General features: G+C 48.9%; 1 protein-coding gene across 4 annotated transcripts in view; it reads left to right on the top strand.

Annotated features, from left to right (window-relative positions):
- The first annotated feature begins 2,467 nt into the window (after positions 1-2,467).
- Positions 2,468-16,221, top strand: part of SETD2 (SET domain containing 2, histone lysine methyltransferase) — a 40,449-nt gene continuing 26,695 nt past the window's right edge. For 2 of the 4 annotated variants that reach the window (XM_078598073.1, XM_078598072.1), the window contains exons 1-7: positions 2,472-3,221; positions 8,166-8,181; positions 8,361-12,943; positions 13,260-13,388; positions 13,854-13,982; positions 14,552-14,675; positions 14,809-14,886. In XM_078598073.1, coding sequence (XP_078454199.1) covers positions 3,187-3,221; positions 8,166-8,181; positions 8,361-12,943; positions 13,260-13,388; positions 13,854-13,982; positions 14,552-14,675; positions 14,809-14,886 — 5,094 coding nt within the window. In that variant the 5' untranslated portion in view covers positions 2,472-3,186. Of the gene's footprint in view, positions 3,222-6,771; positions 6,871-8,165; positions 8,182-8,360; positions 12,944-13,259; positions 13,389-13,853; positions 13,983-14,551; positions 14,676-14,808; positions 14,887-16,221 lie in introns of those variants that run through there. The other 2 variants (XM_078598075.1, XM_078598074.1) reach the window with 2 other exon arrangements.

Below are 16,221 nucleotides of genomic sequence, written 5' to 3'. Positions count from 1 at the left end.
TTAGATTATCAGGCTAATTCTGTATTTCAACAAACAAACATGGCGAAACCATACGTTTTCGAAATCACCAATATAAATCTATAAAAACAATGTAACAGTGATCATAGGAACTGTGATTCAAATTTAACAAAAAAAACTATATACATAACAAGTACGACCAAACTTTGCAGCCATAGCTGGCATGCATGAGTCACTCCATAACAGCAGGAGTATCAAAAAATGTCAATGTACCTTTAAAGATCAGTACACTATAATCAATTAAAACACTACATTGTGTTTACCACTGCAGAAGGCTGAATATATTTTTCTGATGTTGAAGAATTTAGATACATTGTATCTGTAAAATAAATGTGACAGAGTAAATGTGAACGAGAGCAAACAGCACATGGATGCTCGAGGCAACCTGGTCACATGACCAAATATACCTCGCGGTGCAGTTATGGTTTGGACGAGGTTATTTATAACAACATTTTCATTGTCAATTTATCTTCCTCGTGAACATGAGGTTTAAAGTCGAATTACACGTCTTTGGAGGTTGTATTTTAGTCATATGACACGGGGAAGCCAATTACACTACAATTAAGAATATATACGCTGGGAATTGTGTCTAATCACAGGAAAAGGCTATTCGGGTCCAAGGGAATGGGTTGTAGGGGATAGATCAGAGAGGGAGCAGAGTCACGGTTGGAGAAAATGCGAATTGAATCCCGTAGGAAGCCACGGGCTGCCTCCCTTTATATTAAAACAAAAATTCGCTAATAACACTGCCTTAAAAGAGGCATTAATTCTTGACTAGAAGCTTCGTCGTAGTTTTTTGTTATTTTCTTTAAACCTATCTACGAGACTTTACCGAAAGACCCAAAGAATAAGAGGCATTAAGGCAACGTTTTGGGGAAAGCATATTTACAGGGTGCTTCTAAAAATGTTAACACTTATATGTGACTGTCGTTTTTAATGGAAAAGAACAGATAAGGGGCCGTCCATAGAAGACGTCACGCACCTGGGTGGGGGGGGGGGGTCAGACATTTGTGACGATGTGTGACAAGGGGGGGGGGGGGTGAGAAATGTGACGTCACATCAGAACCATGCGCTTAAGAGCATTTTGGCTGCTATACCTTTCCAAACGATAAGCCACTTCGTTGAGCTATCATATGTGATAGCCAGGACGCGTCAGAAAAAGAGCTACATTAGATAATTATCTAATATTTCGGGGGGGGGGGGGGGGGCCGGATTATTTTAAGACATTCCTGCGGAGGGAGCTGGTAGGAACGTTGGGTTGCTCGGTCAATGGCCAGGGTCAACAGCGGCGTGGTGTATTCCGCAAATATGCTCGACTGTGAGGGCGGGCACAAGCCAGCGTGAGTGGGTTAAACGTTGAGTTTTATGAGGGCACCACGGGGTGACCCCCCCCAGCCCCACCCTCCCCACCCAGCCCCCACCCTCCCCACCCAGCCCCTCCCCACCCTCCCAACCCAGACCCACCCTCCCCTCCCCACCCAGCACCACCCTCCCCTCCCCACCAAGCTCCTCCCTGCACGACGGACACAATAATCCCCTGTGGGCTGGTGTAACCAGGAGCTTCCTACCAGTAAAACGCCGGATATCGCATCATTATTTTAAAATAGCTTACTTTTGCACATTCTTGAATAACATTGTTTTTATGTGTTGTATATGTTTTGAAAATGTGGTTACTATATGAAATTGGCATAAAGATACACAAAAAAATCCTACCGTACAAAGTGTATTTACTGTATCGTACTTACCACTCCAATCTCGAAGACTGCATGGGGTAAATGTATACATACGTGCAGTATTTTAATTGTTTAAGTTGTATGTAGTGTATAATGTACTGCGCATGATATTTAACACCCAAATCAAAAGTAGCTACCTTTTTGTTGGTCACGCCACATGGTGCCCGATCGCATTTTGGAGCGGTCTTGCCGGATTAACGTTAGAAGCGGGATAATCGATGACCAGCCGTGTGTGTGTATATTGAGGCGGTGGGTGAGCCTTTCCATCGGTGAACAATAATAATACAGCTCCGTCGAAGTTTTAATTGAACCATCCCAATAGATTTTGATTTAAAGCTTTTTTTGCTGTTGATTTCACACCTGATGATGATTTCTTGAGTTGCAGTCGAAACGTCGTGAGAATTTTTATTGTTTATATTTACATTATTTTATTATTTCCCTTCTACGTGACTTTACCGAAAGAACCAAGAATATGAATCCCGATTTAAAGCTTTCGTGACTGCAGGGATTCATCTTCTTGGTTCTTTCGGTAAAGTCACGTAGAATGGAAATAATAAAATAATAAAAATAAAACATAATAAAATAATATTTTACTATGTTTTATTATTATATTCTACGTGACTTTACCGAAAGAACCAAGAAGAAGATGAATCCCAAAAGAGTGTTGGGAGTTTGGTGGTCGCCTGTGACGTGCGGAGAGGAATTCCCGTGACGTCACCACAGGGTCCCGGATGCAGCGTGCGAGCAGCTGGCGACCGCCGGGGCCTCGTGTGGCGCCGCAGCCCCCCGCTCACCACCACCACCTCCACCACCTCGAATCTCTCGCTCGCCGTGTAGTTTCCACCATACTTCACCGCAATTGACCTCGACATCTCAGCCGCGTTTGTTTCTAGTTGGGGGGGGGGGGAAGGGGGGGGGTGTAATAGTTCCTTGGTTGAAGAGAGGGCCCTTAAGCGATTCAGGGCGAGCGCGCGTGTGTGTGCTTTTAGATTAAAATAAAATTCCCTCGAAATCATTCAGATCCTTAATTACCATTTTAAACAGACTGGAATATATCGACGCCCTCTTTTTGTTTTTTTATTAAATCGTCAGAAATATACGCGTGGCGCTCATTGCCATTCGGAGTCCGGGCTTTGTGTGCCGCGGCCTAGTTCCTGCCCGTGAGCCTACGGTCTTGCCTAAATTCCTCCCCGGCGTTGCGCTCGAGGAAATCGGCAGGAGAGAGCGAGGAGGCTCGCGCGCGCGTTTGCTGGAGATACGGGGATTGGTCGGTCCATCATGAGACGGCGCAGCATGTGAGCCAACCCGGCCCGAGTCATTTGCGTCCGGGAGATGCCACGGAGCCGGGCCGGGAACCCTTCGTGCCGCCACAGCCACGGGGAGAGGAGGAGCCCAACCCCGAGATCCGAGCAGTAGGAGGCGCGGGGGCAGCAACATGGGGGACATCTACGACCCCCTGAATCCCACGGAGTAAGTAGTGCGCTGGGGTGGTGGGCGCGCTCACGGGGACTTCCTTGCAGGTACAACAGCAGTGGAAGCTGTGGCATGTTCGGCAGCAGCTGTGGCACCGTCAGCTGTGGCACTGTCTGCAACAGCTGTGGCATGTTCGGCAGCAGTGGCACTGTCAGCCGTGGCACTGTCGACAGCAGCTGTGGCATGTTCAGCAGCAGCTCAACAGCACCAGCAATGCAACAGCACAATGCCAATTCCAGCAGTTGCATGAGAAAAAGCAGCTAGGGGCAGGAGAAGTAGCAATCGCAGCAATTCCAGTCGTGGCCTCAGTATCTTCAGCAGTAGCGGTGGCAGCTGCTGTATAGAAAGAAGATGTGCACCTTTGTGTTGCAGTCATGTTAGCAGCAATCGGCACCTTTTTGAGGAGCTAAGTCTTCACGTGTCGTCTAGAACATGTCTTGAGGACTGAGGCCTCTCCACGTGTCTCTCTTAAGCTGTACGTCATCGCATCTTATCACGGCCACCACGACAGTCATGTTGCTCACCACATTAACTTAGCGTTCCCTTTCTTAACAGATTGATGCTACCCCTGAGCTCGGCTTCGGGAACGGATTTTTTAATGGGACCTTAAAGACTCCATGTGAGTCTTTGCACGTGGAGAAGCTGGGCTGGCCGAGTTGTGTTGCATTACCAAGGGAGTGTTGTAGTGTAAATGAGTGCGAATGTGATGTATGTACGAGTGTAAATGTGCGTAGATTGCGTGTGTATGTTTGTGAATGGGGTATGCATATAGGTTTGCTTGAGGGTGTGAGTCTAGGTGCATACGACTGAGTATTAGTGTGTTGCCAATTCGGAAAGCTGAGTTTGTTTTTCAGGCCACTTAATATCAGTGGCGGCTGATAACTGCAGCGGTCCTGGGCCTCCCTTAGGTGGACACAGCCGTAAATTAGTAGCAAGTGCGATGTTTAAACCTCAACTGGAGTGCTGGCCACACCATCCCCTAAGCGCACTGTTCCGCCCTTAATAGGTGCTCGCTAACACCACTTTCCCCTACAATCTGCGACTATAGGAGGGGGATCTTCGTAATGAGTGTTCGGAAATAGGCTTCGTCAGGGTCGTGTCTTCTCTAGAACAACTTTATCTTTTCAACTTTATATAGTTCTTCCACTAGCATCTCTGCATCTACACCACCAACATCTCTGCATCTACCATTCCGTCTGGTACTGCGTGTCATACGACCATTACATCAGGATCATGAGCCTGATGTTATCAACACATTGTTGGTATTTACGTCTCAACAACAACAACGACGATTATCGTGTGCCACTCGCTAAGGATGAGACAACGAAGCTCACCCCCCCTATCTACCCCCCATGCCATTGATCAGCAAAAACAAATTGATGCGCTGGGGTCACCGCGCAGAACTGGAGGGGGGTTCCTAGAGAAGGGCCCCCCACAACCTCCCAAGCAAAGAGGCGATCCGTCTCCTGCTGACGAAGGCCGTGGTGGTTGGTGGCTGGGTGGTGGTTGGTGGTCGTGGTTGGTGGTGGTCGTGGTGGTTGGTGGTTGGTGGTGGCGGCCGTGGTTGGTGGTGAGTGTGTCCAGAGCCCTCCTCACCAACTCTCCCACCAGTCCGGCGCCTGACTCTACCGCGGCGGACACGGGGGACACAGCAGCAGCAGCCGTGCTCGGGATGGGATGGCTGGGGGTGGGGGGAGGCTGCTGCTGCTGCTGCCCGCCTGTGTGTCCCCTGCTCGGCATGTCGGCCAAGTCTCTCCCCGTCCTCCCTTGCGCCTCTCACCCCCCACCACCACCTCCACCACCACCGGCGGCGGCGCAGCCAACATGGCGCTTGCGTGGCCATTACGCGCTGCTGCTACTGCTGCTGCTGCCACTTACAACTGGTACTTCTGCAGCTGTTATTGCTGCCGATGGCATCTGTAGGGAACTGATGTGTGGTGGAGTCGCTGTTGCGACGATAGCTGTTGTCGCCGATGCCGCTGCTGCTGTCGTAAAGCTGCCGCGTGGGCCTGGAGACTTGCGGGCCGAGAAAACAAACAAAAGGCAGCGCGCCCGCTGCTGTTCCCTGTCGGCCATGCCCCCCCTCCTCCTACCCCCCCCCTCCTCCTACCCCCCCCTCCTCCTACCCCCCCCCTCCTCCTACCCCCCCCCTCCTCCTACCCCCCCCCTCCTCCTACCCCCCCCCTCCTCCTACCCCCCCCCCTCCTCCTACCCCCCCCCTCCTCCTACCCCCCCCCTCCTCCTACCCCCCCCTCCTCCTACCCCCCCCCTCCTCCTACCCCCCCCCTCCTCCTACCCCCCCCTCCTCCTACCCCCCCCCTCCTCCTACCCCCCCCTCCTCCTACCCCCCCCTCCTCCTACCCCCCCCCCCTCCTCCTACCCCCCCCCCCTCCTCCTACCCCCCCCCCCTCCTCCTACCCCCCTCCTCCTCCTACCCCCCTCCTCCTACTACCTCCTACACCCCCCTCCTCCTACTACCTCCTACCCCCCCTCCTCCCCCCCTCCTCCTACCCCCCCTCCTCCCCCCCCTCCTCCTACCCCTCCTCCTACCCCCCCCCCTCCTACCCCCCCCTCCTCCTACCCCCCTCCCTCCTCCTACCCCCCTCCCTCCTCCTACCCCCTCCCTCCTCCTACCCCCTCCCTCCTCCTACCCCCCCCCTCCTCCTACCCCCCTCCTCCTACTCCCCCTCCTCCCCCCTCCTCCTCCTACCCCCCCTCCTCCTCCCCCTCGCCTCCACACGCGTCCCCTGTTCATCCCCTCGCTCCTCTTCTCGCTGCTGCTGCCCGCCCAACCTGCTGCTCGCCGTTCATTCTCCTCGTTAAGTCCCCCGGTATAATTATCACCGCGCACATCGTGACCTCTGGTAATTTGTTGTTTTTTCTGTCCGTCCCCTTTGCCCAAAGGCCGTTCGACCTGCGTGTTCACCTCTTCGTCTTCCCCTTAACCTCGCGGTTATCCCCCCCCCCCACGCTCTCTTCATCCCCTCGGTGTGTATCCTATCTTGGACCCCGTCTCCTCTTCATCCCCTCCCTCCTCCTGCTCCGCTGTTAATCCTTCTCAATCATTCCCCTTCGCAGTCGGACCTGCGTGTTCGTCTCCTGCTCTCATGCAGGTACCCCTCTAGCACACCTCGAGGTTAAACTGCCCTCCCTGTTGATCCCCTCGCTGTTCCAGCCTCCCCCCTTCACCCTCTACCCCCTCCCCCCTCGACCCCCTCCCTCCCGTTGATCCCCTCGCTGTTCCAGCCTCCCCCCTTCACCCTCGACCCCCTTCACCCTCGACCCCCTCCCTCCCGTTGATCCCCTTCGCTGTCCCAGCCTCCCCCCTTCACCCTCTACCCCCCTCCCCCCTTCACCCTCGACCCCCTCCCTCCCCGTTGATCCCCTCGCTGTTCCAGCCTCCCCCCTTCACCCTCGACCCCCTTCACCCTCGACCCCCCTCCCTCCCCGTTGATCCCCTTCGCTGTCCCAGCCTCCCCCCTTCACCCTCTACCCCCCTCCCCCCTTCACCCTCGACCCCCTCCCTCCCCGTTGATCCCCTCGCTGTTTAAATCCCGATGTGATCACGTGGGGCGGACAGACTCCATAGTTGCTGCTCGGCATGGCGGCGCACGCCACGGACGCCCTCGCCAGTGTCGTCCACCCGGTATTTACGATGGTGTCGATCACGGTGTGGTAGCGGTGGTGGTGATGGTGGTGTGGTGGTAGCGGTGGTGGTGATGGTGGTGATCATCACGGTGTGATCGTCGTCGTTGCCCTGCCACTAGCGCGGGCCTCTGGAACGACGTCGTCGCAGTGTGCGTGTATGTGGTCATTGCACTCGTGTAAGTCTTTGTTGTTTGTGCGGGTGTTGGTCGTCCTTGCTGTTGTGCTGGAGCTACGCTCGCACGATCTGCCTCGCTCGTGTTGTCCGCGTGGTTCCGTGACTTTATGGCTCATTATGACCGTCGCTCCCTCCTCGCTCGTACGGAACGATTTTTTTTTTAAACCGAGGCCAGAAATTCGTAAGTACAGTTACTATGGCATACATCGTGTAATGTGTGTACACGTTTTAATTAACTGATTACGCATTCTGCGTTTAAACCAGTACCGTATATATGTATACACGCACTTATGGCCACGTGTGTGTACAGTATACGTATGGTCAGAGTCGGTTACTGCCTTGAACCTGCTCATCCGGGTTAGAAGCCAATTTGTATCACTGCCCGCTGATGCATTTTATCCTGAGCCCGTAAGGGCCCCTCACTTGGGTTGACACAGCCTAAAAACGTGTGCATGGTGCATGGTCAACACCAGCACTGGGAAGACAAAGGGGGCTGGGCGTGGTCGTGGCCACACCTTGTGTGTTTGTTGTTGCATCGCTGTTAGTAGGAGCTTGCTAATTTGTACATGCCTAAATGTGGTTGCCCTGGGATGCGGTTATTGTGTATGTTCTCTAGGTTAAGATTTGGTGTTTTTCATGGTATGTACAGTACGTTCTGCGTACCGGAAATATAAAATAAATGTGATTGCAGATATACTGCATGCACTGTGTACTGTGTATGATGGGTGTTAAGATGTACATGTGAATGTGGTTGTGTACCCCATGTTTACATGTACTGCTCTGTTAATCCACTACTAGATGATGACCTCCCCATGCTGTGCGGGTTCTATAAGTGCTTTGACCATACTTCACCCACGCTGGTCAGTGTGAGTTGATGAAGGTGGAGAGAATTCCCATTTGATACTAAACTGTATGCTGTACTGGTGTACCCTATACTAGACTGTATACGAGTTTATAATGTGATTTTACCTGCTTCTGTATAAAATATCTGTTGCTATTCTTTTTGTCATACGTGTATGACGTTGGATTGCCCTTGAGCTGTAACTGCCTGTATAGTTGATCTGCTCATATTTGTCTCCCTTTCCCTCGCTCCTTCCTGGTTGCTGGATGTGGTTTAGAGAAGACGATATAGAGGTAACCACAAACTCAACTGTCACTTTTCACATCCATACACACTCTTCAAAAATTCGCTTAACATGACACTGCAGGCTTGATGATTTTTAATGATTGTATTTTTTTGGTGATAAATTACTGCTCTGTAATCATATGGTTTTATTGTATCCTGCCCCTCTGCACCATTGCGAACCTACCAGCTATCTCCTGAGCCGACGCCAAGTGTGCCTGTACAGAGCAGACCGACACCCGGGCTTCAGTCAGCCGGCCTTCAAGCACCTCAAAGGACGGGTGCAGTGCGGAACTCCAAAATTGACTTGAAAAACAAGAGCCGACAAAAGATCTGCTTCAGCATCGCGCCAAACAAGATCCTGAAGCTGCGACCTCTCGCCATCGCCAATGAAGCTGAGAATCTGTGGGAGGAGAAAAATCTGAGCCTCTCGACTCAAGAGGGTTCTGACATGAACGCACCAAGCACTTCATCGCAAGCGCCCGCGGTGGGGAGCGAAGGGGACCTCCCGAGTCCTGATGCTCAGTTGAGCCAAAGTTTTACACCTCCAAAAGAGTTCAAAATTGAATGGAACAAAATGCATTACAAGAAGGCGCACCTGATTGGAAATGTTGCCAGATCGGTTGATCAGAAACCTGATGGTGCGAACGCTGGTGGCGTGGATGTGAGTGGTGGTGACGATGAGACTTCCAAAGCTGTCGTTAACACTGAAGCAGCCGAAACGGGTGATAAACTTGTGCTGGCTGAAATATCTTCAGATTCTGAATTGACTCCAGTGCAGCCAGTGTCCAGTGTCGTCATAGCAGCCGAGATTATAGTTAAGGACCCTCCAGATGCTACAGAATTAACATTAACCACGAAGGAAAGTAATTCTCAACAGACTGGAAATGCTCAGAAAAGCGGTCAAATAATAGAGGTTTTACAAAACAGTGAAAGGTGCAAAATTGTTTCTTATAGGAACATCAAGGTTGATGTACAATCACAAAAGGTGAAACGGAAGGCCAGTCGATGGGACATACCAAAAGATGCTGAAAAGCCTGGAGAACAGACCATAGACAGTCCCTTAAATAAAGATGCTTTGAGCTCAAACGTTTTGGCACCAAAAACATCTGACAGTTTAGTGGGAACTATGCAGTCTTGTTTGCCCACCACTGTTGTAGACGCGAGCATTATTGACGAAAGTAAAGAAGCAGTGCTTGATTCTGCGCCCGAACACAAGACAGCCAGTGTAGCTTCTGCATGCTCGGATGTGATTTCTTCATCGCAATTTGAACAGCCTACGCAGGATGATGTAATTTCAGAAGAAATGTGTCTTTCGATTGAGGAAAATAATGACACTTCACTAAATCAACCTGTGCAATTTCAGATCAGTACAGAAAATGATGTTCCTCCTGAGCCGCACGTTAGTGTAACCGAGAGTACAAAATGCAATGAACAGGCCGATGATGAGAAAGATATGACAGAGTCTTGCTCAAGCCATTCTCTCTCGGCCAGTAGAACGTCCAGCCCTACACGTTCTGCTCAAGCTGACCCCACGCTTCCTTTGGCTTGCAGCATGGATGACGAAAGCACGCACAAATCTGATACAGAGTCCGATTCAGAAGATGAAAGCGATGGGGAGTACAGGTACCCCAGAGTGAAGCTGCAGTCAGTTGTCGTCGTTCCTGCAACCTCCCTAGCAGCTGCTGCCGAAGGTGACAGTCGCACACCTTCCATTGTGCATCAGAGTGATAGCAGTTCCAAAGACAGCAGTGACGTGGATGAAATGCACAAGACGTCCGATAAGGTGACCGAAAGTGACTCTACAGATGGAGGCGAGAGTCCTGAATGCCAACCCACAAACGATGAGGTTGCTGAACATCACTTGGATAGCAGCAAGGCAGACACTGTGCAGACTAGTGAAAACAAAGAAATACACGGTGTTGATGTTGAGGAACCTCAGAATAAGCAAGACAAGGGGACGTGTAAACCCGATAAAAATAATGACACCGTCGAGAAGTCTCAAGAACAGGATCATGTTGAGTTAGAGAAAGAGATAAATGCAGATGATTTGGAAGATACAGAGATGCCTGACGCATCTGATGACGTTTCAAATGTTGAACATACTTCCGTAATTGATGATGAAAAAACGAAATCCATACCGGATAAAGAGACTGTTCATGTTAATGAAATTTCACCACCTCCATGTGTTACCAAACAGACCTTAGATGTGGAAAATAAGGAGCTGGCTACGCTAGAAGTGTACATTTCAACATCAGGTGAAAATGATTGTTTGACTCCAGCAGCAGATGAAAAACATGTTGGGCAAAGTACGGAGGTTGTAATTGGAAGCATTGATACATCTGGAAATGATCCTTCTGTTGTTAAAAGCGAATCCATTGATATTGTAGATGAAGCACAAATTGACCCTTTGCAAACGTCTAATATTGGTACCTTGAGTCATCCTATTAGTGAAAAATGTCAGGAAAATAAAGATGATTCCAAAATTGTAAAATCACAAACGCAAGAAGTTCGTAGTAAAGACGGCCTGGAAATGCAGCACAAGTCTGTGTCAAAATCTGACACGAAGTCTGAAAAACAAGAGACATCCTGTAAAGTGTTAGGAACTGTAGAAAAAACAAATGTGCAGGGTAGCTCAAAGGAAAGGTCAGAAAGAAGTGGCGATGGAAAACAAGGGTCCAGAGACGTTTCCAGCAGGCAACGCAACTCACTTGATAGGCAGCGAAAATCACAGGAACGTTCATCTGGACAAAGCAAGGCCCAAGAAAGTGTAAGCCAACGAGGTAGCTCAAAAGAGAAGTCTGATGCACATCGAAGGTCAGACCGCAGTCGATCGAGAGACTGCACGGAGCGGAGTAGAGATCGCGTACGCAGACCTAGCCGATCAAGAGAGCATGCAAGCCGGCGCAGCAGATCTCGAAATCGAATGGAAAAAAGAAGTAGATCCAGGGAGCGAGCTAGCAGACGCAGTAGATCGAGGAACCGCTCGGACAGATCCAGAGATCGGCAAGAGCGACGCAGTCGTTCCAAAGACCGTCCAGAGAGGCGCAGCCGATCAAAGAATCGATCTGACAGATTGAGGGATTGGCCTGACAGGCGGAGCCGGTCAAGGGATCGTTCAGACAGACGAAGCAGGTCCAGAGACCGTTTGGATCGAAGAAGCAGGTCCAGGAATCGGTCGGACAAAGTCAGGGATGTGGTGGACAGGAGAAGTAGATCCAGAGGCCGTGCCAGGAGAAGTCGGGAGCGCGTGGAAAGACGTAGCCGATCTCGAGACCGTTCAGATCGCCGAAGCCGCTCAAGAGACCGAACTGAGCGCTTGGACAAAAGAAGCCGTTCTCGAGATCGTACTGACAGGCGGGGTCGGTTTATTGAGCGGACAAGAGGACGTTCTAGAGATCGCACTGACAGAAGAAGTCATTCTCGTGATCGTAATCCCAGGGCACACTCGAAAGAACGAGGAGGGGGAGGAGGCAGAAGCCGATCGAGGGACCGAGGTGATAGGCACACCAGCTTCAGATCCGAAAGAAGGCAAAGTCCCACACATCATGAGCCTAGTAAAACATCAAGCCAATCTTCACAGAATCATGCAAGAGATGCCCCTGAAAAACGCGACTCGGGAGATAAATCAGGACACCCAACGTCATCCTCATGTTCTAATTCCAATGCAGAAAATCGTCACAGTAGTCATAAGGCTTCGGAGAGTTCAAGTTCTAAGCAACATTCAGCAAGTGGTGTAAGTGATAGAAAATCAATGGAAGAAAAATCAAGCAGTCACATGACGACAAAACAAGAAGGCAGTTATAAAACTCAGTCTTGGGTTCCAGAGAGTAGACATGCTCCACACCAAGAACAAACCGGTGCCAAAACTAATTCTGGGCCAGCTTTTGACTCTCAGTCGGGTTTATTGAAAAGCCATGAAAGCAGCCATCAACAGATAAATAACCCAACACAACAAGCTGGCAACATGCTAATGCAGCCAGATAGGTGGAGTACAACCAAACCAAATCAGGATTTCTTTCTAAATTCTCAGAATGTGTGTCAGTACTCAGAGGTAGCCTATCAATTTAACACACCTTATTGTCAGACAGATTTTCCTGTAAATCACATTTCCCAAGATGAGTTGTATTACAACCAACAGTTGGGGTTGAACATGATTAACATGCATTTCCAGCATGGACCTGGAATGGCTGGAGGTAATGCTTTACTTGCTGGTCAGGCTCATCCCCATCAAGGACCCATGCCTTTTAATCAACAAATGTTGCACAGCACACCATCAAATAACTTTTCACACAAGACATTGCTCCCAAACCCTCGGGGTAACAATTTAGAAGTTCCGTCCTTAATTAAGGAAGTTCCTTCTTTAATTAAGACCGAGAAACCCAACAGTGACTTGGAGTTGTCTTCCAAAAGAGACAAATGTAATGAAAATGAGCAGGACTCCAACAAAAAGGAAAATGAAAATAATTTGTCTCGTGACACAGCAAAAAAAGAGGTGAAAGATGAGTCAAAATTGCAGCAGGGCAAAACTCCAAAATCACGCCGGAGAAGAGTTATCTCGGATTCTGAATCTGACAGCGAAACAGACTCTGGAGATGCGAAACTAGACGGCACCACGGATGGGGAGATCAATAAGCAGACGGAGGTTTTTGAGGAGCTCAATTGGCCAATGGAGAATTTTGAAGATGCTGCCAAGTGGAAGGCGATGGCAGCTGAAGGAAGAATGCCTTCATATTTCGACATTCTTGGAGAGAACCATTATCTGTCGGAAAGGTATTGAAAATTATTTATCTTTTGGCTTCGGTTTATTTGGACTCATTATACTAGAGTTGTAAATATATCACTGCATATTTTCGCTTTTATATACTGGAATTAATATTTCCCAGTTAAGTACGTGATTAGCTCTGACCTGCTTTTTATACAGTAATGTTTGACGATTTAATTTTAAAAGTTATTTCTCCTGTGATAACAGCATTGCTTTTATTTACACTTAATGTGGGCTTTTTGGAAAGTCCTGGCAGTCTTATTTTTTCCCTAGAATAGCACGATGTCCATGTGTCTCTAATTGTAATTAATATTTTAAAACCAGGAAAAAATCAAAATCTCATCGAGACATCAAGAAAATGAAGTGTGAATGTTCCATGTCGGAGGAGGAGCGAGAACAGGGACTGGTTGCGTGCGGAGAGGACTGTCTGAATCGCCTGCTCATGATTGAATGGTGAGGACATTTATTTTATCTTATTGACACTCAGACACAAAATTTTCTATTTAAATGAGTGCTCTGAATATTTATCTTGACTGTTTTGAGAATTGTGGCTTTAATAAATTCACGTTTTGTATTTCTATATACCCTATTTTTATGGCCTATTAATCCACCGTTAGATGAATGCCTCCTGTTGGTTATGGTGATTGACCATAGTTTTCCATGACGGTCAGTGTGGATTGGTGAAGGGGCTGCCAAGTTCATGTATCATCCCCCCCCTCCTGATAGCTGTGCTTGGGCATCGGAACTATAGTTAGTGGCTTCATATAGCAAAGTATGCTAACTGCTGCGCCGCTTTTGACAAGCTGTAAATAATTTAGTAATGTAAGCCAAAGTTCCGAAAAGCCTCTTGCACATTGGTGTTCATCTGGAGGATTAAATTGTTGAATATGTTGTCATGGTGTCTTGTCTCTGGTGCAGCTCATCACGTTGTCCAACGGGAGAGTTGTGCACCAACCGGAGGTTTCAGAAGCGCGAGTATGCCAAGGTGGAGGTCTTCAAGACGGACAAGAAAGGCTGGGGCCTTCGCACCTCCGTAGACCTACAAGCGTGAGTAGTCCATAAGCAATCAGATGCTTTCGTGGTGAACTGGTATTGGGTGACCCTAAGACGTAGGTTTTCACAGCCAGTATTGATGTTCTTATAGTTAGGACATGTAGCAATCTTGTTGCATTTCAACCTTGAGACTCTCTACTACACGAAATATACGTAACATTACATGGTCATCTGTACAAACGGTTAATGAGCCCACTATTGTTATTTCAGCTCACCAGTTGAAGAACATTTCTTGCAAACAAATGTAGCAATTAGTTACGTAATTTCTCTTGAAACTACTTCAAGCATTTTCAGGTCCAGGAAGTCAGAATGAAATAGAGGAAATGTGTTTAGATCTTTTCGTGACCTAATTCCAATATCTGTTGTGAATTAAAATAACAAGTGGTTCAATAACTTAATGAAACAAACACAATTACATTTATCCTGTGTATAATTCAGGTTTGTGTTGGTAAGCTGATATATATGGCGTATTTTGCTCACCGCGTGAATAGTGTCAAAAGGCTATGAAGACCCCCCCCCCCCCCCGATATTCACCAATGGTCGTTTTGTGTTGTAACGTGCAGAGGCACCTTTGTTCTCGAGTACTGCGGTGAAGTGCTTGACTACAAGGAGTTCAAAACGAGGGCCAAAGAGTATGCGCGCAACAAGAACATTCACTTCTACTTCATGGCCTTGAAGAATGAGGAGGTAACACTGTCGGTTCTGGTGTGCGCCAATACAGAATGTTGCACACAGTTAAGAAAATTCAAGGCAATTGTGAGCAAATACAAAGTGTTACAGTGATACCTTGTATCTTTACTCGTGTGTATCATGTTCACAGATCATAGACGCTACGCTGAAGGGAAATTGTTCAAGGTTTATGAATCACAGCTGTGATCCCAACTGTGAAACACAAAAGGTATGCATATGTTTGAATTGTGTAATACTTATTTTTTATAAGCCAGCTATGATGATGTTTTACAATATGTTATGTTTTTTTGCATACAAAATTGTTTCCTGCCAATTTGTCATGATATATCTAGTGACATCGCGGGATGTCACTAATGCCGGCCCTAGAGAGGCACTGTGTGGTTTATTGACATCGCAGACACCACTAGGATGTGGGTGCAGTACCGGCCCTAGAGGGGCTCGGTGGGCGCTGATCGATAGCGCTGGATGGCACCACGCTTGGCGTGCAGTGCCGGCCCCTACAGGATAGGGTGTGGGAGTGCCATCAATTGAAATGGGGTTACTAAGGGCCGTGGCACTCTGGTTTACCCCAGAGGACACGTGACCGGTTAAGTCTACACAGGGGCCCCAAGTGGGGGCTAGGGGTGGTCACGTGTCAGGGTTGAGATCCTGCTCGAGGATTCTGGAAGGTGGTCGTGGCCAAGGGTGGAGCCAGCTACGCCGCAGAGGATATAAGCGGGGTCCCCCAGAGGGACCGGCGCAGTTGTTCATCCTGAAGAAACCTTCGTCTACGTTCTACATCCTACAGAGTCTCCAACACGTGGACCTGGACCCAAGCTGTGGTCCGGTCTGTTGTAGCTAGTTATGGTGTAATTAGTATAGTTAGCCTGGTGGTCACTACCATAAGTTATTCTCTTAAGGGGCAGTTACCCCGTGTGTTGGTGTTAATAAATGTGTTGCTTCCAAGATTATGTCTGCGACTCAGTTGAACTCACTACATATCCACTAGCAGGTACCCACGGAAGTTCTGCGAGGGTTTGGGCAGTCCTTGATTTACGAAGGGGGTTTGTTCTGAAGACACAGTCAAAGATCCCCTGTATAGCCTTAACAGACTGTTGGGGTAAGTGCTGTTAGCGAGCCCCTATGAAGGCCGGCACGGCACACGAAGGGGGTGGGTGGCCAGCACCACGCCCAGCTGCCTTTGTCTCCCCAGTGGTGATGTTCACACACTGCACTGGGTACTCGCTTTAAGCCGAGTCGACCTCAGGGAGGCGCAGGGAATCGAACTCTGGTTGCCGGGTTTGTTGCGCAGCGTAGCGCTAACCGCTGCACTGCTGCTCGTGACACGCACGCATACACACTCCAAGCGGTGTGGGATTGTGCTAAGTATTAAATTATGTTAATTAATCCAGTCGGGCTCCCTGATTGGTTGCAGTGTGTGACGTCACCGCGACCAAGCAGCAGAATGTTACAGAAGAAAAGCGTCTTTGCGTATTATTACATAAGATGTTACACGGTGTGTACATGAAACTAACGACTTTCATAACTTTAAGAAATTTGAATG

This window comes from Lampetra planeri, chromosome 10 (assembly GCF_965212315.1).
Source record: "Lampetra planeri chromosome 10, kcLamPlan1.2.h2, whole genome shotgun sequence".
In the NCBI taxonomy this organism is placed as follows: Eukaryota; Metazoa; Chordata; class Hyperoartia; order Petromyzontiformes; family Petromyzontidae; genus Lampetra; species Lampetra planeri.
This window is presented reverse-complemented; position numbering and strand designations above follow the sequence as displayed.